Genomic DNA, 26,667 nt, shown 5'->3' with positions numbered 1-26,667 from the left:
ACAACCTAGTGCTATGCAAGAGAAAAATGAACAACTGCTTTAAAAGTGTACAAGGAATGTGGCTGTAAAGTCAAAAACTGAACAAGTGCTGACAGGCCCCGTTTGCTAGGAAGCAAGGAGAAAAACACCTTTCTGCTGGAGGTGACCACAGAAAGGACACACCGGAGGAGGCAGAGGCTGCAGAGTGGGACAGGATGCGACCCAGGGCCTCGCTGCCCAGGTGAGAAACGAGACGCAGAAAGTCTATGGACAGTCAGCATTCAGACGGGGCTAGAACCTCAGCCCCACAGAGCTCCCTGAGGGCTTCACATAGCCTCACAGACAAAGGCCATCGGCTGGGAGAAGACACAGAGTCACAGCCACTCCCAGGCTGTCACTTCAGTCTCTCTGAGCCCAGGATGAGTTACATCTCCAGTCTCCAGACCCTGGGGACACGAGCTGTCCAGAACCACACGCTGCACTGTCCATATAACCTCCTCACGCACTAAGGTTAAAAATGGGCTACAGATCTACTATTTGTCACATGTGTGCAGGTGTACATGTACATACACTCATACAAGCGCTGAGGGTGTTGAACTTACACCTGTATAAGGACTGTAGCCAAAGGAGAGGCGCAGGGAGGCAGAGCTGGACCAGACACTCCGTCACAGTTATCTCAGTGGGAATGTCACTTTTCCTCTTTTCCTCATCTGCATTTTCTACAATGATTCCATTGTGCGTAATATAAAAATATAGAAACATTCATAACATATACTATAAAAATACTAACCATTTCATAAACAGCATCTTCCTACTTTTTTTGGGGGGGGGGGCATGTCTGTAGCACGTGGAAGTTCCCAGGCCAGGGATCAACTCCATGCCACATGCCACAATGCTGGGTCCTTAACCTGCTGCACCACCAGGGAACGCCTCTTTTTTTTTTTTCTTTTTTATCCTTTTAGGGCTGCAACCACAGTATATGGAGGTTCCCAGGCTAGGGGGCCAAATTGGAGCTGTAGCCATTGGCCTACGCCTCAGCCACAGCAACACCAGATCCAAGCTACATCTGCAACCTACACCACAGCTCAGGGCAATACCAGATCCTTAACTGAGTGAGGCCAGGGATCAAACCTGGATCCTCATGGATACCAGTCAGATTTGTTTTCACTGAGCCACAATGGGAATTCCAGGAACTCCTCTTATTACATTCATTTATGCCCAGATGCCAAGAAACCACTGCTGTGTGAGAGGCACCTGGACCAGAGAGACAGCCCAGTCTCCTGTGCCCAGCCTGGCAGAGGTGTCAACCCCAGGCAGGTAATAAGGATGATGGCCAGGCTCCCCCAGCGATCCAACACCACCAACAGCTCCAGGGACAATGACGCTATGTGTTTCGCATTTGCTTAATATTCGCATTTGCTTAATATTCGCATTTTTCATTCTTTGGATCACTGATGGCTGCTCCCATTTCCTTAGAATCTGGGCTGGACTTGCAGTGTAAGGAAGCCCGAATCCTACCTCTGACCACAAGCGTCAACAGTCAGAAGCTGTGATGTCCTTCACGGTACCTGACTCCTACTCATAACCCTGCCCCCCGCCTCCTGCACATCTCACCACATACCTGGGGTCCAGAAAAGCAGTCTGTCCAACTGCTGAAACCGTGGGAGAAAACCCAACCAGCTGAAGTCACGGTCATAAACTTTCTCATTTTAAGGGCAGATCTGCTATTTTTGAGAAGCACTTAAGTGTGAGGAAGGTGAGAAGCAGGTCAGGTTACATTACTTCATAGAAAAACTGTGAATACCTAAAAAATAATTTCTAAAATCTGAGAAATGACCAAAAGAGCCTGGGCAAAAAAGAAATTCCTATGGCTATAAAGTTTCATGTTTCTTTATATTCCCTTAAAATGCTGGGGGTTACACCCCTGGAAGTGTTTTTTATCCTCGGCAGTGAAGCTGCCAGACTTGGCCCCAGAAGGATACCTGACCCACCAATCGCTTTAGGTTGTTGAATTCCCAAAGACTGTGGTGATCTTTGGAAGACACTAATAACAAACCAAAACATGTGTGGTGATCCCCACCCCCCACCTCCAAAAAGATAAATAGACCCAACTGTGACAAATCTGAAGGTCAAGTGAGGTGCAACCAAGGTCAGTGAGACACTACTGTCATGTATGTCACCCACGATCGGCGTAGATAGTTGACTCAGAGATGTTCAAATGTGATGATGGCTTGGGAGTCAACCTGAGTTTAGGCTGAGGCACGTCGGAAAGGGACGGAGACAACGTGAGATGACATTCAATGTGTCATAAACCCTGAGACAAACGAGGGGACCGAACAGCACAGCTCTGGCCTGGCTGCTGCTCTCCTGGCTGCCCAGGCAGGTGGCCTGGCTCATATGCTGGCAGCACAGGAGCATAAAGTGGGCTCGGGGGATGGAGACAAACCTGGCAGGTCCCATGTCAAAGCTCCCTGGTTTAAAGGACAGGTCCTGGGTCCTCCAGCTCCACCTTGTCTCAGGGCTGAACAAAACCCAGCCTGAGCCCCTGGTGGGTTCTGTTCCAAATAAGCTGCCACCTGGTCCCTCCCCTCTGTCCTCAGAGTAACGTTGTGTGGGACCACTCAAGGCAGGGGCTGGCTGGATGGACACAAGGGCACAGGAGTTCCACCCTCTCCAAATGGCTGGTGTCTTTTGAAGGCACCCAAGAGGGATCAAGAGATGTACGTCATCTTTAAATAAACCAATGAAATTTTCCCAAGCATGCTAATGCATCATGAAATAAGGAATATTCTAAATTCACAAAGTGCTGCCTATATTCTGGCAACACTTGACATTGTTTTGATTTTACTTATAGTAAAATAGTATGCACTGTGCTACAGAATATGTATTTCCAAAGGCGAAAGGAGTTTTTGAAGACATTGCCATAGATCTTAGTCACATGGGGGTCTGGCACCCACACCATCCTGGGTCTTTCTGCCTCATGCATGGATCCAACTGTATAGAACTTTGCCCATCTTAAGGCAGGACTGCTTTTTTCATCTTAAAAACTGTTTCATGCACCAGGTTATCAAAGATTATTATTGTTATTATAAATAAAAGTATAGCTACATGAGCAATTTAAGGTAAATCCCAGCAAAATTCAGCTGAATTACTCTACATGTTAATAATGTCAACCTGGTGAGTTCCCATCATGGCTCAGTGGTTAACAAACCTGACTAGGATCCATGAGGATGAGGGTTCAATCCCTGGCCTCACTCAGTGGGTTAAGGACCCAGCGTTGCCGTTAGCTGTGGTGTAGGTCAAAGATGCAGTGCCAGTCCCTGGCCTGGGACCTCCATATGCCACAAGTATGGCCCTAAAATAGCAAAAAATAAAAATAAAAAAGAATGCCACCCTGGTCTTTTGGTGGCGTCAATCACAACGCGCTAAGTTACCACCTTCAGGTGGAGTGTGGAGGGTACATCCTAAGTGAGCTGAGGAGACACTTCGTGGAGAAAAGCAAGGGGACAGCACTGTCACAGCCCCATCAGGCGGTGTCTGTCCACGCTCAGAGCCGCGGTTCTGGGCGGTGGGGCGGGGGAGTGTCTCCGCACCTCAGGCAAGGGTCAAGCACGTGCCCTCCCCCAACAAGCAGGAAGCAGACAGGAGCAGGGCTGTCCCTAAGACCCCGTGACTGGGGACTGACCTTCTGGAAGCTGAGGAATCAGAGAGGCGGATCAATGCAACAGTGAAAACAAGTAGGGTTGCAAATTAAAAGAACCAAGTCCAAGGCAGTTCTAAGGCTATAGAGCTGCCTCTGTGTTTATGGGGAGAGGGACGGGAGACGCCCACTGAATGGGAAGGATCATGGACCAGACACACCTGCGTGTGCAGACCACTTCCATGGTGGTGAGGAGGTTGAGCAAGGTGACCTTGACCTTGGGGAGAGGAGAGCTGTGTTTCCAGGCCCACCAAGGAAAGGACAAGCTAACACAGTTTAAATCACAGGCATGAAAGGCAAGAAGGAAAACTCGAATTATAAAATAGGGCAAACTGGAAAAATAAAACTATCTGATGTAATTCTCCTCTGCACGCATCTTTAAGACAAGCAAAGACAATTCTTGTTTGCACCTGGCTAGTGGAGTTTTACCTAAAGAAAGAGACAAGAGATCTTCTCAAAATCTTAAGTAATTCTCCAGCTAAATATCTCATCATCCCACTTCCTGGGTCAGCATGGAAACCTGTGCTGAGCGCAGCTGCACTTCAACTGGGATGCTTCAAAATGCCAGGAGTCTGTCGTGGCGCAGTGGTTAACGAATCCGACTAGGAACCATGAGGTTGCGGGTTCGGTCCCTGCCCTTGCTCAGTGGGTTAACGATCCGGCGTTGCCGTGAGCTGTGGTGTAGGTTGCAGACGTGGCTCGGATCCCGCGTTGCTGTGGCTCTGGCATAGGCCGGTGGCTACAGCTCAGATTAGACTCCTAGCCTGGGTACCTCCATATGCCGCGGGAGTGGCCCAAGAAATAGCAAAAAAAGACAAAAAAAGACAAAAAAAAAAAAAAACAAAATGCCAGGAGTCTGACCAACAGCAGGTGACCCTCCAGCAAGGACCAGTGAGAAAGGACACTGCACGGGGGCTCATGTGCCATCTCTCCCAGGAAGGGCCACCAGCAGGAAAACAACTGTGGCCTTTTACAGGCTGGAAAAGGAGAAGTTACAGGGCTCAACAGGTTCTCAAGTTTTGGGGGAGAGGGACACAGACCAGTCCCTCCCACATGTTCCCCCAAATGCTGCCCTGATGGGACCTGGCAGGACCTTGCCTCAAACACCACATGAGCAACAAGACAGGACAAGAGTCTGTTGGCAGGAGACAAGGCATCACCTTTGAGACACCTTCAGGTGGAGTCAGGGCCTTCTGCTGACTCAAGAAGGCCTTATCGCAAGGTAAGACCAGCTTCCAGAACTTTCTAGCTCAATTATAGACCAATCTTTAAAAATGGACTGGAGATCTCTGCATTTTTCTGTTAGGTCAGAAAGATGGGAGAAGCCCACTGATTTCAGGACTGAATTTTAGAAGCCCACTAAATTCAGCCCATGATTTCAGGACTATTTGCATCATGGAATCTACAGCTGATACATCAGTAATTCTTCGACGGTTCAAACCCAGGAAGAAGGACTCCCAAGAAGATGGTGATCTGCCAGACCTTCTTCACACATATGTACAGAATATTTTTTAACCAAAACTCAATGAAAGTAGATCGCTCTCTCTCATTCTCTCTCTCTCTCTCACACACATACACATGCGCGCGCGCAAGCGCAAAATCAATTCAGAATCAGAGGAAATACTTCCAGTAAATGAATCACTTCAAGAGCAGAACCTGATTCCTTACACCGCTTGGTGAGAGGGGTCATCAGTCCTGGGTCATTACTGACTATTACTGTGCGGATCACAGGCCACAGAGCATGTCCCACTGGGACTACAGGACACCTCTGGACTTGTGGACAGCCTAGGTCTGGAGCATGGTCTAAAGGAGCCTTGAGTCTCTTTTTATTTTGAATTAAGGAGACAGACCCACACGCATCAGGCAAGTTTCAGGGTTAGGCCTGGAGTCTTAATAACATCTTAACTCTTACCAGATTCTTCTTGGGGGCATTTGCCAGGGTCTCACGAAGTCAGGGAAAAGCTGTGACCCCATATACTACGTTCACCATGGAATCCTGCCACCCCACCATGAAAGACACCATCCTAAGAGATGGCCCACAGACTCCACCAACATTCCAAAGACAACAGAACTTTCCACTCTGATGATGGATGTCTGTGCCAGAGAGGCAGCCCTCGAAGCGTCGTTCTCTAGGACATATTTCAGGAAGTTTCGAAGACATGGTCCCTGCTTGTTGTACAGCACACTCAGATGTGTCCCATCGTCCTGACTCCAGAAACTCTGCGGAACGTTGCTGTCCCAGAAAAATGCTAAGATTTTTTTTTTTTTTTCCCATCAAGCAAACAGATGAAAGGCAACTTTTGTTTTTCTCTGGAATCTTTTCTTCCACCAGCACTGCTCTGACCCTCAGGAGGGCTAAAGCACATGTTTAAAGCATTAACACGTGTAAACTACAGAAGGAGGGCAGTTCTCCCAGAAGACCCTCCCCTTCTCTCCCTTAGCTAATCATCCTTCATTCTTTCACATGTGAGGTCACAGCATCTCTGCCTGGTCTAGTAGTAACCAGACTGCTGTTAAATAGGCTAACTGGCAGGCAGGGAAACAAGACCAGACACTTCCTCAGTGCCCTAAAATAACCACCTGCCAAAAGACTTACCCAGAGACTCCTACCAGCTAACACACAAGGCAGTCAGGAAATCTGAATTCCAGACCTACAAGTAACTTTTAGCATAAGTATATCTCAAACATTACATGGAACATACGTATACCAAAAAAATATATTTGATGTGTAGCTGAAAGTTAACAAATTTAACAGGCATCCTGTGTTTTTTATTTTCTAAACCTCTAATGTGTTCTCCTCTAAACAGACACATTATTTACATATATGACTTCAAAGGAAGCACTGTGTGAGTTAGCTGCATGGTCCCCAAAAAACATGCAAATGCTGATGTAAATGCCAATCAAGAAGAAAATTACTAATCACGTATATGTAGTTATTCATTTACGGAGCAGAACCAAATGCATTCATGGAAAATGGAGGAGAAAAGCATTATTACCCTCAAAGGACCCATACCACAGGGCATGCAGTTAACAAAAGACCAGTCTCTACTGTGATAGGACCTCCCGTGGCCTCAGTGACTCCAAAGGTCCCTCCTGTCTAGAGGGTACCTGCCAGCAGCACCTCACTCCTGCACCCTCTCTGGGCAGATGATCAGAGGCCCTCCCCACCTCCCCAGGCCTGCTGCTGGGCTGGGCTGTGGGGCAGAACACAGCTGGGGAGGGGACCGGCAGGACATCCAGGAGCCAAGGAGAGAAGGCTCCCAGCTTTAGCAGGTGCAGGGCAGTCCCCACCCTCCCTTCCAACCGTCCCACCTGCCTTCTGTCCAACTCTTGACATCTGCAGTCACTTGGCTTCAAGACCTACAACTGGTACATCTTGAGAAAGTTTCCTTGAATCCCTAAACCTCAGGCTCTCCATATGAATTTGAGACAAACACCCATACCCCACTGGGTTAGAATGGTTTACCATGCCTTCAGATGCTGGGCAAAGAGGGCAGCACATGGACAGTCGTATATAATAAGGTTAGTACCTCAAGCCAGAGGAGAAAACACTGATGACTGAATAAATTATGTTGGAAAAACTAGAGCCCAATATGGACAAAATATGAAAAGGCCTCATGAAATACATTAGAAGTCCCACATGCTTAAAGCAATCTAAATACAGTAAATGTAATAAAGCAGACTCACTTCATTCAATGAAAATATTTTAACAGTAGGGTAGGAGATGCTTTTCTAAGTTGAGTGTAAAACCGAAGAACCACAAGGGAAAAAAATGACAATACTGACTTTTTAGAACTTCTACAGTAAAAGACTTTATAAAGTCAAAAATCAAATGGAAAACTGGGAGAGTCCTTAAAGCTAACAAAGATTCATAGCCACAACACATAAAGAGTTCCTGTAAATTAATAAAATTATAAAAATGTGCAAAGTGCACAAACAGGTAAATCACATGAGAAATACAAATGGCCAGCAAACATGATACTATGCTTAGTCTCCCAGAAACCATAAAAATGGAGATTAAAGCAATAAAAATAAAGCATTTCTCCTTTTTTGGCAGTGACTACAGATCATGTATAACACCCAGAATGGTTGAAGGCCTGGGACAAAAGACCCGCTCATAAACTGCTGGTGGATATGAAGATATGACAGTCAATTTGACAGAATCTCCTGGAACATAAAATGTGCAGATCCCTCAAAGCAGCAATTTCATTAAAGAAATCGATCATGAAATTCTCCTAAGTGTTCTCAGCCAATCTACTATGGCTCAATCTGTAATGAAACCTGGGAGAAACCTTCCATGTCCAACAACAGGCAAATTAAGTGTGACCCCATTCCCTTTTCAGCAGGTCGGGAGGGAGGCTGAGGCACTCTGCACATGGAGGTTTCCAACACTCGATGTTTGCTGGAAAAGCAAATTGCACAAAAATACAAATAAAGTGATCTTATTAAATATAAAAACAAGAAAAAAATATGTACACATATATACCACGTATGCAAATGCTCTTTAAAAACCTCAGGGGAATTCCCGTTGGAGCGCAGAGGGTTACGAACCCAACGAGGATCCATGAGGATGCGGGCTCAATTCCTGGCCTCGCTCAGTGGGTGAAGGATCCAGCTTTGCCATGAGCTGTGGTGTAGGTGGCAGATCTGTGGCTTGGATCCCGTGTTGCTGCAGTTGTGGTATAGGCTGGCAGCTGTAGCTCCAAGTTGACCCCTAGACTGGGAACTTCCGTATGCCGTGGGTGCTGCCCTTAAAAAAAAAAAAAAAAAAAAAAAAAAGACCTCGGATGCAAAGTAAAAGTCTGCTGAGCTGCCAAGGAGGGGAAGCCCCACTACAAAATTGGGGTTGTTCAACACGTATTCACAAAAGACTTGTCCATTTTGCAAAGAATGAAGAGAATTCTAAAATTGGGTACCCGGGCCAGCCCAGCTGGCGGAATGTGAGCTCTTGTTCCTTTACCTCCATCACTACTCCCGACCCATGGGGCCAGGGATGCAGCTCCAGAATCAGTCATCGGCATGGGGACCAGGTACCCTCTAAGAGGCCTTGGCCCCTCACCTCCTCACCTGGGGGCAGAAGAGCTGGGGGGGCGGTGAGTAGCCCTGAGGCAAGAAGAAGAGGTTTGGGGGACCCTAACCTTGCCCTGGAAGGCCCTCCCTACCCCCAGGACATCCGAAGGAACTGAGAAGTGACACATTCGGAGGCAGCAAGGGAAGAGGGACCGGGGGCTTCCAAAGAAGGCAAATCTGTGGGGATGACAAGGGCAGAGTCACAGCAATGCGTTCCAGGCACACGGGTGTCCAACTGTCACAGTCTGGGAGTCTGTCTCTGGCTGGGGACAAAGAGAGAACACCAAGTACAGATATCCTCTGAGGCTGGACGGACCGCCACAGAAGCCCCCTGCTCCCCAACATCATGTCCGGCCTCGTGTGCAGGGTGCTGGATGAGACCTGCTGCCAGTTTCCTTCCCCCTCTTTCCATCTGAAAGGAAGAGGAGCAAAGGGAGCCAAAGGGCTAAACAGGAAGAGGGGGCTGATGACCAAGGCCAGCTGTGTGGGCGTGGGCCATCTGGACCGCAGGATGGCAGGCAGGAAAAGACCAGCTCCTTACCCCCTTCTGCACCTGCTCTGGGAAGCTTCCAGGTGTGCCTCTGCTCTGAAAACCTCTACGAATTTACAACAACCCCCCCCCCCCAAACACCAGACCTTTCAACTCAAAGAAAAAAAACCTCTGACTCAAGAAAGAAAACCCTGAGAAATTCTGACCCAGAATGGAAAAGAAACGGGTAGATTTAAAAGGAATCAAAGAATCGGATGTCTGTCCTGTACAGTCCAGCTTCGAGGCAGCCCCACACAGGCAATTTACCTCTTCCAAACTCACCCCCAGCACCATGCCCTTCCATAGCTGGGCTTTCAAAACAACACCAAGAATTTGTTCCTAAGTGCTGAGGAGGCTGTCACCATGGAAACCACAGAGACTCTTTTTTTTCTCATTGGGATAACACACATCCTGTCCAGAACCTCATGTTCAGAGTGTCCAAAACTGCCCCAATCAGGAAGCTGCAACTCCTTTCTTCACACCTGAAATTCAGGAACTCTGTAAGTCACCTGTGGGTGATAGCGTGAGGCTGTTACTGATGCTCCCCTGTCGGCCAAAGAGCTTTCCAAGAAAAAACAGGCTTTAAGGGTTTCACATCTGTTTTCAACGTCACAGCCCTGCCCTACCAAATTTCATCATTTTTGAAAAAACAGTACCAAGTCCTATTTCTTAAAAAGAAAAATGTTTAATCCACCAAGTGTTTTATGCACTTCGACTCCAATACCAGAATAATCCATGTAAATCTTATCTCATGAAGTCTGCAGAAAACAATTTTTTAAAAACCCGTGATGTCACAGACAAGTTTTAAATCAAAGCCATTGCAGTGCCTAGCAGTCAGACTGGACACATGACTGACATTCCAATATCAAAAAGGAAGTTCTCCAACAGTTCAGTCCAATAATAAAAGATTTGATCGCTGGATTATCACCTGCAAGAACAAGCTGACCTTGTGATCTTGGAGGAAATCACCATCCCTTGCACGTTTCAGAGGTATTAGATTCAGGCACGACATCTTCTGGTGGCTGGCCAACCTATCATCAGAGTACCACTGGATTACCATTTTAGGTGATATAGTTCAGAAACCAATTAGATTATTAAATGAAAAGAGTAATCATAGTGAAACTGGAAAACAGTTTATTCACAGTGCTGAAAGTAATTATTCTGGAGTTCGAAAAAAGAACATGAGTAATACTCAGATCTGGCACACTGCTGGGAGAACACACTTGGCAGCTAGCAGTTAGCCCAAATGTCTTACTAATCTGCGAAAATACTTCTCTCAAGTCAGCAGCTGCCTTTGTAAATAAAACAGAAGGTGAGGCATCCTTAAAGCAGTAGTGATAACCCTGACCCCCCACACAGATACAGGTAAAATTCCAGCAATGAAAGTATGACCTTCTAACCTTTAATCCAGAGAAGAATATCTCTAGTAAAATACAGAACTGAAACCGTAATCCGTTTTCATATCCTAAGGATTACGCAAACTGTGTATGCAAATACTGGATCATACCAGCAGCCTACAAAGGTTTTCTGAAAAACCAGCCTCAGATTAGGTCCGGTGTATAGGAAATTAAGAAAAATAAAAAGATTTTTATTTTTATTTATTTATTTATTTATGTCTCTTTAGGGCCACACCTGCAGCATATGGAGGTTCCCAGGGTAGGGGCTGAATCAGAGCTATGGCCGCTGGCCTACACCACAGCCACAGCAATGTGGGATCTGAGCTGAGTCTTCAACCTACACCACAGCTCACGGCAACGCCAGATCCTTATCCCATTGAACAAGGCCAGAGATGGAACCTGCATCCTCATGGATGGTAGTCAAAGTCTTTTCCACTGAGCCACAACGAGAACTCCATTTTTTTTTTTTTTTTTTTTTTTTTTTTTTTGTCTTTTTGCCTTTTCTAGGGCCACTTCCATGGCACATAGAGGTTCCCAGGCTAGGGGTCAAATCGGAGCTGTAGCCACCGGCCTACACCAGAGCCACAGCAACTTGGGGTCTGAGCCACGTCTGCGGCCCACACCACAGCTCACAGCAACGCCAGATCCTTAACCCACTGAGCAAGGCCAGGGATCGAACCCACAACCTCATGGTTCCTAGTCAGATTTGTTAACCACTGAGCCATGACGGGAACTCCGGGAACTCTAGATTTTTAAAAAACTAAACTCACAAATGAAAAATTAGGAACTTGTGCCAGTGATACATGCACCAAAATATATTTCTCAAATAAATCCTCTGAAAAAAAAGAGAATTTCCACCAACTAAATAATTATGCGTACCCACAGCAAACACTCAAACCGAGGAAGATACAGACGGAACAGCACGCACAGTATCTAGTCGGCCAGACCAGGAGGTGCCCGATGAGGACAGCACATTCTGGAAGAAGGGGCAGCCTCAGCCCTGAGTGCATGTGCTTTTGAGGTCACGGGCAGGGCTGTGAAATTCCGATTTCCGGTGGGCTCGGCCATGGCAGGAACAGGCAGAACTGCATTCTCAGAAGGAAGGACTCCAGGGCCGTGGCAAAGGCATGTGGTCTCCACAGCTTTCAGCTTCCGTGCCCCCAGATTTCCCCTGGAAGGAGTGAGGGCTCCCGAGGCCAGTGCCCCACACTGTCCCCATGCTGTCCCCTCACAGCCCCCACAACCCCCCACTCTGCCTCAGTGCTGAGCCCTGAAGCACCTAAGCTGTGTCCTACACTGAATGCGCCCCATCAGGCCCCTCCTCCCTCCCGACACAGCCCCAGGCCAAGGCAGGGACCGGCCCAGCTGCAGGTGGGGTCATGTGGCCCCTACACTCCAGGGCAGTCTGGAGGAGGTGGCATCCTGGGCCCCAGGCTCTGCTCCTTCTACAGCCGCCAGGCATGGGGACCCTGGTAGTGAGTGGGAAACCCACAGGGACCTGAGCCACTGCTTCCTGGGAAGCTGGCCATGGATGTAGATGAGGTGGGAGTTGACAGCTTGCTACCACGCTCTCGGCCATCCAGCAGCAGAAGCGGCTGAGCCCTTTCCTGCTCCTCCACAGCAATACAGATTCATAAAGAGGCCCAGGACATGGATGCCAATCACTATACCAACACGAGACACTCAGAGCCAGAAGCCACAAGGAGCACTTCTCAGAATCCTGAACCCACCAAACCTCAGCCCAAACATCAACTCTAGCCCATCCAAAAAGGCCAGGATATTATTTTCCATTCACACAGCCCTTTCAACTCAGAAACTTGGTGGAAGCACAAGATGTTCACATAAAACACTGTTGTTTGAGGCACTGCTACTGTTACTAGCTGTTGCTATGGTTACAGATGATGTGGGGACCAGACAGATGATAAAACAAGGGACCATCCCCGCTCTCCTGGGCACCACTCCACCACAAACAAGATGCCACACTCTCCTTGGGGCCACTGCAGACAGAGGATGGACCCAAACAGCCTCCAGGAGGGGCTGCCGGCTACTGTGAGGTCAGGATCACCAGGGAGGTCAGAATGGACAAGCGGGCCTTGCCCGCCCAGAGCACAGTTCCACAAGAGGGATATACAGGTCATGTGTGGCACGAAGCCGATGCCGTGAAACTAAGATGCCCAAATTCCAGGAACAAAGGGTCAAGGCCTGGAAGCGAGAGTCTAGGCGGGAGGGAGTCCCAGTCTCCAGAGAGAGTGGTGTCAAAACATGGTGCTCAGGCCAGGGGAGGGCCAATGGGAAGCTATAAGCAGGGCATTCGGGGTGCAGTGAAGTTGAAGGTGAGGCCATGGCTGTGGTCCTAGGAAGCCAGCGTGAGGCGCTGCAAGTCCTCGCCTTACAATGGCAGCATCAAAGGGTGAGAAGAACAGCCACATGCCTGAATCTGCACTTTCAACAACTGGTACAAAGAAGGGGGTGCAGTCAGATGCATCACCCCAGGTTCATGATCATGCCTAGGATCATGAACAGGGCAGGGTGTCAGTGCTGGCTGGAGTAACGTGTGTCTAGGACAGCTGGGACATGACACCATCTCAGGGTCGGACCCCAGCTCAGCAGGTGTGAAATTCACTTCCACAGCCCGGGGTCAACTTCCCTCAGAGCTGACAGGCATGTGCCCCCTGCTGATGAGCAAGTGATGCTTCAGAAGCAAAATCAGTTCAATCTACCTCTTGATGTGTAAGGCCATACCTCAAGAGACCAAATCCGGTTGTTTCCACTCACCGCTGAAGGAGAATATCTAGAAAAGAGGGTCTTACACATCACATCAGAAGTCACAAGCTCACGTCTGAAGCGAGGAACCCAAGTTTCCTTTCATAACAAAATGGCAAAGCTGACATGTGAACCACAGGGAAGGAGCTGAAAATTGCAGCCAGCACCCTCCACACTGCAGATGAGAAAGCTAAAGCCAGCAGGCCAGTGGGACTGAAATAATAACAGAACTGAAGATGGGAAGCAGAGAGGGAAGTGACTGCAAAGCTGTCACATCCAATAAGACTGTACACACAGCCCATGCAGTTTCACTGGAATCCAGGAAGATCATTCATTTCGCCTTCAGATAACGCCCACTCCATGTTCACCGCGAGCTGCCTCCTGGTTATAGGAGATGAGAATCCCACCCTCCTGGGATCGGCTTCTGCGGAGCACAGCAGGACGGTCTCCATCTCAGCAGCCTCTGGGTGGGCGCGACTGCATACTGGGGATCTGGAGCCCTGTACGGGGACCACAGGCTTCTGCCTCTCACATGACAAGCCAGGAAAGACACTTTCCTGGGCTGGGACATGGACCCTGTGGACCCCAGTTCTGGTGTTTACGCCAGTGTCTATAGGAGCTATGTGAACAGGATGCCCAAGCCATACCAGCCATCATACAGGGAATGCAGTGGCCATGACCCTGGTGGCTCGGAAACTGGTCCTCTATGGCAACCCCGGAAGCCGACGTGTAGGGGTTGAGGAGCCCACTGGAGGCACAGAGAGTTATTGCAAAAGGAGACCTACAACCTGGCGACCCGCCTCCTGTGCCTTTTACCAACTACACTGTCCTTGGACAATAAACACACCAGTGGCTCCAGGCAAGTGACAACGACTCCCCTGCACCCTGGCTTCCTCACTGCTACAACTCAGGCAGCCCAAACACCCCCCAGCTCCCTACCAGCTCTAAATCTATAGTTCTATTTTGTGTGAGAGACAGAGAGAAAACAAATCGAGTGTTCGCATTTTGCAAATAAACCAAAGTGTCTGAACGGTGTCTGTCTCACAACCCTGAGGATGTGGACCTTTCGTGTCTCTCTCAGCAAGAGAGAGAAAACCAAGTCTAATCTCCAGAGTCTGACCAGTTCACAGCGTAATAAATTCATTCTGGAAGGCTGGGGGTGCAACATTCTGTCCAGGCAAATATCAGCACGCCCGCCACGCACAGATGATCAATGTTGGAAGAATCAGAATACAACAAACCACACTTCGAAGGCGCTACTCTCCTCGTAATTCAATCTTCTTTCGATGATGCAGAGGCACACCAGGGGATCACAGTGCCACATGGACAATTAACGTCGTCTCCGTGCACGCGCTGACGGAGGCTGGTTCTGGTTGCTAAGATGCCGACTAAACCAGAGGGCATTCTGCAGGCGGCTGTCAAGCGCATCTGAATATTTTTTTTCTTAAAGAACTTCACTGCATATTTATACTGAATAAGAATTAATATAAAGGTTTTCAATTCTCACTTTATTCCCAGCTAAATTTGTCAGTGTTCAGTACAGTATAAAACACTAAGGATGGTGTCACCCTCACGGTCTGCTTAAAGGACCTGTCGCAATTTGTGGCCCCTCTTCTCAATCTGGAGTCGACCTGCTCTCCCTTCATCTTCATCGCCACTGTCTTGAGCCCCCTTCTCACCGGGCCCTGTCCCAGTCCTGTGCCCCAGACTCTCATGGGCACCTGGCACAGCGCATCTCACACGCAGCCTGGCACCTGTGCCAGCATCATGAGCGGCCGAGCAAGCTGAATGTGGACGTTTACCAGGCACCACTCAAGATGCACCTCTGGCCACTGGCGTGATGGGGAAGCTAGGCTAAGAGCCGGAGTGAACAGTGTCCAAGCAGAGCTGGCCTCCTGCCTTCACCTGCACCAATTCTGTAGGCTCCTTTTGAACAGGCCCTGGGTACCGTTTAGGACTGATCCCCTCAGGACAAGCCCTGCCTTAGCCCGGGCCCCTGGAGGTTCAATTCACATTCAGGCTTGTTCCCAGCTGTGCCTGCCTTGCGTCTCCATAGTCATATGTGTTCTGTTTCCCATCCGCATGCAGAACTTCCCTTGCCTCATTTACTGTGTTTCTATCTCCTTGATGCCCAACACCTTTCTTTGGGGTGCTGTTTCTAGCCTCTTGTTGGGGCCACTGATGAAGTTCTGAGTTCAGACAAAAGTCTTTGCCCATCGCGGGGCATCTGAGGCGGGACCCAGGGGGTAAGGGGGGCCCGGCAAGCAGGTCCCAGCTTCCCAGCTCAGGACACACTCACCCTGCGCAGACCTGGCCAGAAGGATGATGGGGAGAGTGTGTCCCTTTAGAGTTCCTTCTGCTCTAGCCCCATGTACATGCTAAGAATAAGTAGCAACTAAAGCTTCCCATCCTAGCAGGTCCCACCACCATTGCAAACACCCCTTCCCCAGCCCACCCTAAACTCCACCCTTTAACTTTCATTAGCTACATTCAACCAAAGCTGCTACAATGGGAGGGATCTAACAGCATTTTCTCCTTCAGTTATTCTCATGACTGTCCAGTGTTCTAGCCAGAAAAAGAAAAAGAATAAAGAAAAAAAATGGCTGATTAACCTTTTTGGGAACTGGGTGACCACAGCCTGGCCAGCCTCACCCACCACCAACATGGACAACTGGTCAGTCTCAAAGCATGTGCCCAACATTTGATACACAGAACACTGTGGCTCTTCTTTCAATTGGGACAGAAATAAAATGAGCTGTAATATCTGAGAATGTTGGCCTGCAGGGAGACAGCAACAGAGAAATGTAAGAAAATCGAAGCTTTCTAAAATAAACCCACTTCTTCCTTCTAATGATCTTTCTTTCCCTTGACTATATATATTTTTTTTAATTCTGAAAACTCTCTCCTTAATTCTTCAGACTACGAATTTGGTTTAAGAACTTTTTACTCTATTAAGTTGAACCATACTGTTTGCTATCTTTGTTAGTTAAGAACAGTCAAATATTCACAATTTTATATTTGCAATTTCAAAACCTGGGGCTCTACTACCAATTAAGTTACAGACACTATCCAGATACAGAGAGAGGGTGGGTTCAATAGACTATGAATTTGATGTGATACAGGTTGGAATTACAAAAGACAGTTAAATCCAAGGGAAATATAGCCATTATCTGTAATAACTCTTCAGAAAAATACTGAATCATTATATTGTATACCTGAAACTAATATAATATTGTAAAGCAATTACACTTCAATAAAAAATAAAAACCGAGGGTAGTCATCTAAGTTTTAGCAAAAGTGACACACAGATAAACAGGAGGAGCAGGTTTTGCATCAAGTGGGGGTCCCCCAACATGAGGTCAGGCTTCTCCCAAAGGTCCCACATAGAACAGCCCAGGGACCTTGTGAACTCAATCCCTCAAGACACACTCAGCATCTTCCATCCTTCCTAGGTCCCCCCAGCGCTTTCTGAGCAGGGTTCCTGCCACTTTGGCCTGTTCACCTATGAAGCTATATTCTCCTGCCTTTAGTGAACCTCTGAATGCCCTGACTCTGTTTGGGGTTTGAAAATGTTAATTTTTACAAATCTCGATTACATTCCCTTTTGATGCCCCTCTTCCCTAATTAGAATGATTTTTGTGAACTCCAAACGTATATTTCTTTTTTTTTTTTTTTTTTTTTTTTTTTTTGCCTTTTTGTCTTTTTAGGGCCGCACCTGCGGCATATGGACGTTTCCAGGCTAGGGGTCTAATTGGAGCTGTATCCGCTGGCCTACACCAGAGCCACAGCAATGTCAGATTCGAGCTGCAACCTACACCACAGCTCATGGCCCACTGAGCAAAGCCAGGGATCAAACCCGAAACCTCATGGTTCCTAATCAGATTCATTTCCGATGCATCACGATGCAAACTCCCAAACACATACTTTCTATAGGTGCCAGTTTCTCAATGAAGACTTAAACCTAGCTCAGTAACACATTTTAGGTATTGAATTTTATTCACAACTTTTCTCTTAGACTATTTTAAGTCAGTAATGAGGGCAGCTGGAACCTGGTCTTACGTGGAAATAAAGGTAGTGTTATAATCAGTGCTTTCCCAAGGAGTAGAAGGCAACACTCAACAAAGAATGTTCCACAAAAAAAATTAAAAATGGAGTTTCTTTCCATTAATCTGATAATGCAAATCATCTCTAGATCCAGGAGCAGCATTCAAATCCACTCCTGGACATGAAAAAATCTTTAAGGAAAATTATGGCACAATGAGGACTTAACTGGTCACAAAGATCTAAATTCTAACGTCAACTTCGCTACCACAAGTAGCCAAATGCATCCTTCTGAGAACTGGTATGAACTTTTGTCTCTCAACTTCTACCTGTTTCCTCTCATAATTTTAACCAGTCATCCCATCCAGTTTCTATGAGAGTTTAGCATCATTTAAATGGTTTAAAGATCTAAGTAATCATTCAGTGACATGAAAGGCAAGTTATTTTCCAAAGCTGAATGTGTTTTTTAACAAAAGAAAGGCTCACTGTAGATCAAAATAGAGGATTCAAAATATCCATTTGCTTTTCCAAAGTAGCCATTCCCAAGGTCTTGCCAATCCCAAAATACTCAATTTCGTGAGTATTAAATCCACAGAATGCATCTCTCTCCTTAAGGGGCATCCACAGGGCAGCAATTCAATGCCGGCTAGAGCATTAAAACCCTATTATGATATAAAACTTGTGTTTTTAAGAAGAAAGACACTGTCCTTTGGGTTTACAAAAAGTGACTCACGGCAGACCTACAATGTTCTTCAACATTTTATGCCACTGTCATGCCATAAATCCCTTCTGCTACAGTTTCTCCATAAGCTACAATATTCTGCTGTCAACTTGTTAAAACTCACTACCACATAGAATCTTGTTATGGAATCATCTCAGGTACCAAAATTTCTCAAAAAGTAGATTACATATACAGAAAATACATATAATCTCATTAAGAAGTAAATGATAATCTCTAAAATTTAATGAACCTGAGAAAGAAAAAAAAGTAAATTCCAGTTGAGAGTGACTGAAATTTGATCTTTCCAACATCTTGACTTTGAAAGCACCACTGGATTAGCTTATTATTCATCATTTCACTGCCATCCTAATAGACGGAAAGAAAGCTCAAGAGCTTTCCCCAAAATTAAAAATATTAGTCTTCAACGTAAAAAAAAAAAAAATGATGGCCAGTGTAATATTTCATGTAATGTACTCCAAAATGCAACCATTGTATTACTGAAATCTGACCAGTAAAATCTATTGTTGTCAGTATTTTTCAAAAGGGAAACCAAGAACTCATCTTAAAAATGCCACCCAGGGGACACAATTGGGTTCCCCAGGTTTTATATGACCAGCTGTTAGAAGAATCCAAAAAAGCTCACAAATGGGGCATTTTCAGATAACAGTATATTGTCCTGCTCCTTCCCACTTAAATGATTAAGGAATGAAATACAAAATACAAGCTGATGCATACATGATGTGTTATTTTTCATTTTCCCACATATATGTTTGTGCAAATTCAGCATAGAATGCCCTCCAGGATCAGAGAAACAAATTCTTTCTACACTTTTACTGACTCCATACATATTCGTGATATCAGATGCTCACATTATACATACCATATAAACCTATAATCAAACTGCTCAGGAGAACTGGATAAATGTTTAATAAGGGAAATATAACACACACTTATTGGCTTTTTTTTTTAATAAGACATGCACAGGGGTGGTTTTCCTCACTACAGAAAATAAAAGCCCGGCTGAAGCACCTGGGTTTCTATCATCTATGACTCTTCAGTAAAAGCAACATCCATTAACCAATTTTCAGGAAGAAGAGAAAAACATTCCTGGCTATGTGAAGAAAGTCACAAGTATGAAACCGAAACATCACCCTCCACTTAAAAGAATTACCCAAAACAAAAAATAATGAAGAAAATATCAAAATGTTTAAAATTTATTTTAAAAAATAGGAAAATGATGAAAACAAAGTTGGCCAAGCATATTTAAATATTTACATAGCTGCAATTTGGAAAGTAATCTGGTTCCAATTAGCCGTCTCTAAATCCACAGGGTTACTTGAATCCAAGGAGATTAATTATAACTGCACACAAGTTGAAGTTTGTCTTTTACCCAGCTGTCTGCTGCAAGGAGGGAGCAGAGGAAAGGGAGTGTGTGCCAGCTGAGGGTGAGGGAGCTGGGTGGGAACTGCAGAGAAGGAGGGGATCCATCTCCCATTATTGGCTCAGAAATGACTGGTGCACCAGGGAGACCATCACCTCAAGAGCGTTAATTTATGCAAATGCTACTGGCAATCAGCAAACAGGAGACTGAAGTGGAGCTGACAGGGGCGGGGTCTGCACCCACCAGCGGGAGCTCCAGATACACAGTGGGTATAGAATACCTGAGAGCCAGGCTACCTAAGCCACAATTACGTGAGCCTCGGACACCTGGGAAAGGGTACCCAAGCACAGGGCCACCTTAGCACCAGGACTATGTGGTCCTGGCCAACCAGGGTGTCAGACCACCTAGGGACAGGGCTGACTGAGCCTCAGCTACCTGAGCACGGGTGACCTGGGCTCCAGGACTCCCTGGCCTGGGCCACCTGGCCGTGCTCTATGGGTCCTGGACTTCCTGGGTTTAGGGCAACCCAGGCACAGGGCCATCTGGCTACAGGGCTAACTGAGCCTGGGCTACCTGAGTGTGACATACCTGGGCAAGGGCTTCCTGAGCCTGAACCACTTGGGTGTGGGACTGCCCCGGCATAGGACTACCTGAGCCCAAGCCACCTGGACACGGGCTACCTAGGCAAGGGCGACCCAGGCACAGAGCTGCGGGTACCTGGGCAACCTGAGCCCACCCTACCTGCGCCGGGACCAGCCGGTCGCACACGCTCACCTGGTGCAGAGTGGGCTGTGCCCTCCTCTCCGCTTTCATCGGCGGCCTCATCCGCCAGGCCGGAGCCCGGGGAGTCGACAGCGGCGCAGGCTGAGCCAGGGCTGCTGGGCTGTGAGGCCGAGTCGCCCTCGCTGAGAGAACCGCAGCGGGCGCGGGGCACGCGCTCCCCAGGGCCTTCGCGGTGGCGGCGCGCGCGCCGGTGCACGCGCGAGTGCAGCACCATCTGGTGGTAGGTGCGGAAGATCTTGCCGCACTCGAAACACTCGGACGACTTGCTGTGGCCGGCAGGGGCAGCTGCTCGGCGGCTGGCACGCGCGGCCGGCCGGGGGTCCAGGGGCCCAGGCGCAGGGTCCCCGGGCGCTCCCGCCCTCTTGCGCGGGGGTCCCGGCGCGCCGGGCTCAGGCTCACGCTTGCGTTTCTCCTGGCTCACCAGGATGAACTCACGCCGCTCCTTGTCGAAGGCCACGTCCCCTGCCAGCGCTTCGTCCCACGCCGCGTACTTGAGGTACTCGGCCGGCTCGGCCACCTTGCCTCTGGTGGCCAGCTGCCAGGCCTGGTAGCTGTTGACCGGGTCCAGCTCGGCCACGCGCCGCCCGGCCTGCCCGCGGGCGGGCGCGCCGGTCGCCGGGCGCAGGTTCAGGCACTGAAGGAAGAGCTGCTGGGAGTCGGGGGCGCTCTCCGAGGCCGGGGCGCGCGGCCGGCCGGCCTCCACCCGTCGGTGGATGGCGTTGTGCGCGTTCAAGCTGTCCAGGTTTGTAAACAGGTTCCCGCACTTGGTGCAGACTTCGTAGAGGGACAGGCCGGCCACGATCACCTCCTCCTGCACCACATCGTTGATGGTGGCGACGGGGTCCAGCTCGCTCCGGGGCTTGTTCTTGCTCCCCGCCTTCGGGCCATGCGCCTTCATGTGGTTCTTCAGGAACCAAGGCTCCTTGAACCGCCGGCCGCAGATGTGGCAGCCGTGGTCGAAGGAGCCCCTGTGCTTCTTCATGTGCGCCTTCAGGAACCAGGTCTGGCTGAAGGCCTGGCCGCACACCTCGCAGGGGAACTCACCCGGGGGCAGCTCGGGCTTGCAGTTCTCCACCTCAGCCTCACCGCGCGGCCCCTGCGCTGTGATGTGGTCCTTCTCAATGTGGCTCAGCAGGGATTCCTCCCGCAGGGTCACATAGCTGCACAGCCGGCATTTGAAGGGCTTGTGCGCCTGGTGCACGTGCTGCTCCAGGTCCTTCTTGCGCTCGAACTTGCTCTTGCAGAAGGAGCACTGCCCGGTCACCGAAGCCGCCGCCCTGCCCTCCTCGGTGGCGCACGCCGTCCCCTCCGTCTCCTTCTTGCTGCTCCTCAGCAGGATCTTGCCGTTGTCCACCTGGGTGGCGCCATTCAGGATCCTGTTGCAGGCCGAGGTGCTCTTCGTGGGACTGGCGCAGCCGTCCAGGCCCTCGGACACGCGCGTCTCGCCAGCCTCGGGCTCGTGGCCCTGGATCAAGGTTCCTGTGCGGTGGCTGCGGATGTGGATCTTCAGGTTGCCCTTCTGGGAAGCCCGGTGGTCGCAGTACGGGCACTTGTAGGGCTTCTCCCCCGTGTGCTTGCGCATGTGCTGGGACAGGGAGCTCTGGAAGGGAAAGCTCTTGCCACAGATGCAGCAGCTGTGACTCAGGGCCCTGTCCCCGTCCGCCTCGGGGCTCCTGCTGGCCCTGGTGGGGCTGGGGCCCCTTCTCAGCTCCATCTCGGCCTCCCGGGTGCGGTCCATCTCGGCGACGAGGGCTCTGGATCACTCAGGCCTGCTGGAGGGCGTCTTATCTCTCCATTTTCAGGTGAGCCTCCTGCTTCCGGGCTGCAGAGGTGCACCTGCCCCGAGGCCGTGCATGTCCTACCTGGAAAGCATGGCTGGCAGCAGCAGGCACCTGAAACCAAAAGGACAGGAGATCTTAGGGACATGTTTTCACGCTTACACAGGAACCCAGCAACATCCACTGCCAGCGATTTGCACATCCCTCCCTCAAAATACCTATCCCAACCAACCAGAGAAGCACCTACAAAAGTTTCAATGGGCTACAAGCAGCTGCTTTCCTTTAAAATAATAACTGAACAATTAATTACAGATAATAATTGCATGCTAAATCATTAAAATAACTAATTGTAAATGATTGTGCATGGAAACAACTTTTTAATAAAGATGTCAACTCTTTTAAGGAGAGACTGTGGTGAGAGGGTTTGAGAGAGTGTGAGGAACACAGGACAGAAGAGGGCCTGGGGACAAGGGCCTCTTCACCTGCCTCACAATGCCCCCCCCCCAGCACCTGGTCCTGTCCTTTCTCTCCTGTGCCCCCTCCCTGCTCTGTCCCCAAACAACCTTGAAGATCTGGCCACAGGGCTGAGTCCCAGTCCCCATGCAGGACACCTTTGACCTCGGAAATCATGCAGCCTCCCCCTTTCTCCACAGGTGGGATGGCCACAGCAGCGCCTTCCCCCGGGGGGAGGGGAGGTCTGAGCTCGATGGTAGCAGGTGTCACACTGTGTAGTCACTGCCACTTTCACGCCTGTCCACCCTCTGGAGGACAGGGAGATGGCTCTGGTTTGGGCTGATCCTTCAGATGCTGGGCCTGTCCCTCACCTGCACACAGGCAAAGGTGAGGTGGATGGGGGGTGCCCGGCGCTGTGCCTGGCACACATCAGGCACCCATCTGCGCTGTGGGAGAGCGTACTCTGACGCCTGTAAACCACCATATGAGCCCAAAACAGTACTTGCTGAAAAGTAGCTATCACAGCAATTTCCATCTGACTAGTGATAAGGAGAATCAAGGAAACAATAAGCCCACCAGAAGGGATGTGAGAGGCTGGACCATATTGGGACGGGTTAGAAAGAGACAGAGCCACACACAGGCCCCCAGGGCCCATCTGTTTACCTTCTTATCTCTAAACAGAAGTAATTGAGTTAATGATTCTGAAGGTCTCCCTACTGTTGGAGGCTCCAGACTTGTGCAGAGAGGCGCCCAGATGGGCAGATTTTCTTTTTGAAAAAAGCTGTAACATGTACAAAGGAAGCCACGTTTTTTTGTTTGGTTGGTTTTTGTTTTTTTTAAAAACTTCCAACCTCATACACACTAAGAACTCCTATTTAGTTACAAGACCTAAAGAAGTCATGTGTTTCTGGTTGAGAAGCAGTAGCATATAGCGCACATCATGTGTTTGAAGACAAAAGGCTCTGTCCCCAAAAGGGCTGGGCAGCACGTCCCTATTTGCTCTTGGTGGTCCCACCTGCCATGTTTTCCCTGGAGCAGACACAGAAAAGTATACTGATGGTGGAAGGGGGAGTCTCCCAAACACCCCCAGGGGTTGCTAGCAGATGACAATCTATTCCTCCACTCTATCATCTGGGACAGACACCTCCTAAAAATACAACAAACCCTCTGCCCTTTACAAAGGCCTCCTCCCAGAGACCCCACAAGGGGCAGACATCTCACTCAGATCAAGTATTCTCAAACATCTTTAGAGAAAGCCTCATGCTAGTAAGTTTCTCAGGCACCTCAGGAAACCAAAACAGCCTGAGCAGCAAACTCTGGAAAGAAGCAGGAGACATGGCTGCAGTCAGACTATTCTTTCCTTCACACCAGTGGGTAGAGCCACCCTGCCAGCTATCACCCCCCCCCCAAGGCCACACCCCAGGACAGAGGAGGAAAGAGGTGTGAGACAGGAAACTCCCCCCAAAATAAACAAATAAAAGTCTCCCTAGGAGTTCCCGTTGTGGTGCAGTGGTTAACGAATCCGACTAGGAACCATGAGGTTGCGGGTTCGGTCCCTGCCCTTGCTCAGTGGGTTAACGATCCGGCGTTGCCGTGAGCTGTGGTGTAGGTCGCAGACGCGGCTCGGATCCCGCGTTGCTGTGGCTCTGGTGTAGGCCAGTGGCTACAGCTCCGATTCGACCCCTAGCCTGGGAACCTCCATATGCCACGAAAGCGGCCCAAGAAAATAGCAAAAAGACAAAAAAAATAAAATAAAATAAAATAAAATAAAATAAAAGTCTCCCTAAAGCCAGATAAACAAAGGAGGTTAACGAGAACAGCTTCGTGACAATTCAAGCTAATTGAGTTTCTCAAGCTGTCTTGCAAAGCTAAATACTATTTATGATGATTTTATGAGAGAAATGATCTATCTGCATGCATCATTCCCTTCTATCTCAGGGCTTCTTTCATTCCCCCCAAATGCTAAAGTTGCTACCATACACAAAAGTATAACTAAAACATACCATTTACACTTAATTTAGTAATATAATCTGAGTACAAAAATCTTCCGAGTTTAAAGAAGAGTAAGTGCACAGGGAAAAAAAAAAACTAAAACACAAGAAACTGGTGGCTCTGAAGTCATTCCACAGACTCCACTGGACCACCAAGTCAGCTCATCAAGGATGTTAAATGTCAGAAGTTCTCCAGTTCAAGGAAATTGCATATTCAAAATCCAGCCACGAAGACAAGAGTCACGAAGCATGAACACTCAGCTAGCTAAGGCTCATGAAAGGCAACTTGGAAAAGAAAACACATTTTTCAAGTAAGAGAACGTGTTCAAATCGCCAAAAATGCACTCTGGCCAGTTTGTTCCTTTCTTATCTGCTACACCCTGCCATTCTGGGCACTCCTGGGGGCCACAGAGAGCCAACACCCTCAGAGCAGGAGGCTGCTCCAGGGATCCACACAGAGACCCCACCTCCAGGTGTAGCGCAACATCCAGCTGTTACCAGTCATGTGAATTTCAGGAGGTATCTCTCATACCCAGGCAGTCAGAAAAGGCCAGGGGGAAGCCATGCGACACCAAAGCCCCTGGCTAGCACCTCCTCCAAGTGCCACCCAGATTGGCCGTCACAGTGCAGAGTAACGGTCTACAGACAATACGAAGGCTGCCCAATGGAGCTTCGCTTCCCCTGCCAGGCACCCCGGGGCTGGCCTGAAGGCCCAGAGAGAAGGGCAAGGAGGGTCCAATGTGAGCACAGCCCCCGCCACAGTCACGATCCTGGAGGCCACCCTCCAGCATCCAGGCACACCCAAAGGATGCAACGGCACTGCCGGCCCTTCTTTGCACACGGCAGGTAGAGGGGGGCACTCAGACTCTTCTGCACATTTAAAAAGGCTTGGCACTGCCGTCTTTACTACCAGAGAAATCCACATCCCGTTTCCTCATTACAGCCTTGATATGTCAAGCTCCTGTTTCCCCAATGCCCCCAGCGCCCCAGCCAAAGCCTAGACACTTCCCCTCCAGAAACCCAAACACTAGAGAGTACAGTTTTCATCTCTTATTCGGGCTTCCTGCAAAACTAGCTTAAAAGCTTCACCCAAAGCCAGCAGGGCCCTGCATTTACAGGAAAATCCTCACTCCGGGGCATTAACGGCGCCTGTGAATCAGCACAAGCCCCTTCCTGTCTTGTTTTCCACTTCTCTGCCCACCCCATCTTTCAGCCCTAAGCCCTGCTGTAAATCCCTGTGAGAACTACGTATCTTCTTAAAGAACTTAAAAATATTTGGAGGGGGGATATATAAAAATGGAAAAACGGAAAAATATCATGAGGGTAATCACTATTTAAGCTCAAAACCCTATTATCTTAAGGAAATCATAAAATCAACAAAACTGGCTCCACTTGAATGAAGCCATTAAGTGGCCCCCTTCCTGAAGCCCACAGTCGACTCATGAAGTTTCTTGCAAACCTTTATAGAAACAGCCAAAAAGGAATTCCTCACAACAGTCTCCTTAGTCCACAGCCGAATCAACAGATCTTCGTGATCTTTCTTTTCAGTGGCAGGCAAAAACTACTATTTAAGAAAAGAGTCATCACTTCTTTTCCCAAAAAGAACAAAGTTCATCAGAACTTCCAACGTGAAAATGCACCAGGGATGGCCACCCAGTTAGAAGACTTACAGGGACTTTATCAGCCCCTAACCCATAGCACCGACCGGCTGGCTCTGCCAACCTTTAGGAAAACTCCCAGCCTCCGGGAGCCGGGAAGGTCTCCATGGTTTCTTCACACTGATGGGGGCCTTGGCAGTGAGGGGTTCCATCCAAACACCCTGTGACAGTGTCGCACTTGGCAGCTTCAGCCAAGTTCACCCTGGTACTGAGCTGTCCCATTTCACTCTCACAGACCAAGGTCGGCCAAGTGCAGCCGGGTGTCCCCACTCCTCCTGAACACACTGACCTAACAACAACTAGCCTTACAAAGTGTTGTCATAAATGCTAGCTTCTTACTGATACCAGAGTGAGCAAAGTAAGTCTTCCAGCAACATACATATCAGGAGGTAGAGGGGAGAGAAAATGCACACACGGGTGTTC

At 48.8% G+C, this 26,667-nt stretch overlaps 1 protein-coding gene across 7 annotated transcripts in view; it reads right to left on the bottom strand.

Moving 5' to 3' along the window:
* Positions 1-26,667, bottom strand: part of ZNF516 (zinc finger protein 516) — a 116,917-nt gene that overhangs the window by 45,536 nt on the left and 44,714 nt on the right. For all 7 annotated transcript variants that reach the window (XR_014840877.1, XR_014840890.1, XR_014840888.1 and 4 more), the window contains exon 2: positions 20,356-22,256. Coding sequence is in view for 3 of the 7 variants with exons in the window: in XM_085017671.1 (XP_084873797.1) it covers positions 20,356-22,102 (1,747 nt within the window). In the remaining 4 variants the exon portion in view is untranslated. The remainder of the gene's footprint in view (positions 1-20,355; positions 22,257-26,667) is intronic.

This window comes from Sus scrofa, chromosome 1 (genome assembly GCF_054392235.1).
Source record: "Sus scrofa isolate SSC_HxYL_T2T_F1_AM1 chromosome 1, Sscrofa_HxYL_maternal_Yorkshire_Landrace_v2.0, whole genome shotgun sequence".
NCBI classification, from domain to species: domain Eukaryota; kingdom Metazoa; phylum Chordata; class Mammalia; order Artiodactyla; family Suidae; genus Sus; species Sus scrofa.
The sequence above is the reverse complement of the archived record's forward strand: the minus strand, read 5'-3'. Positions and strand labels throughout refer to the sequence as shown.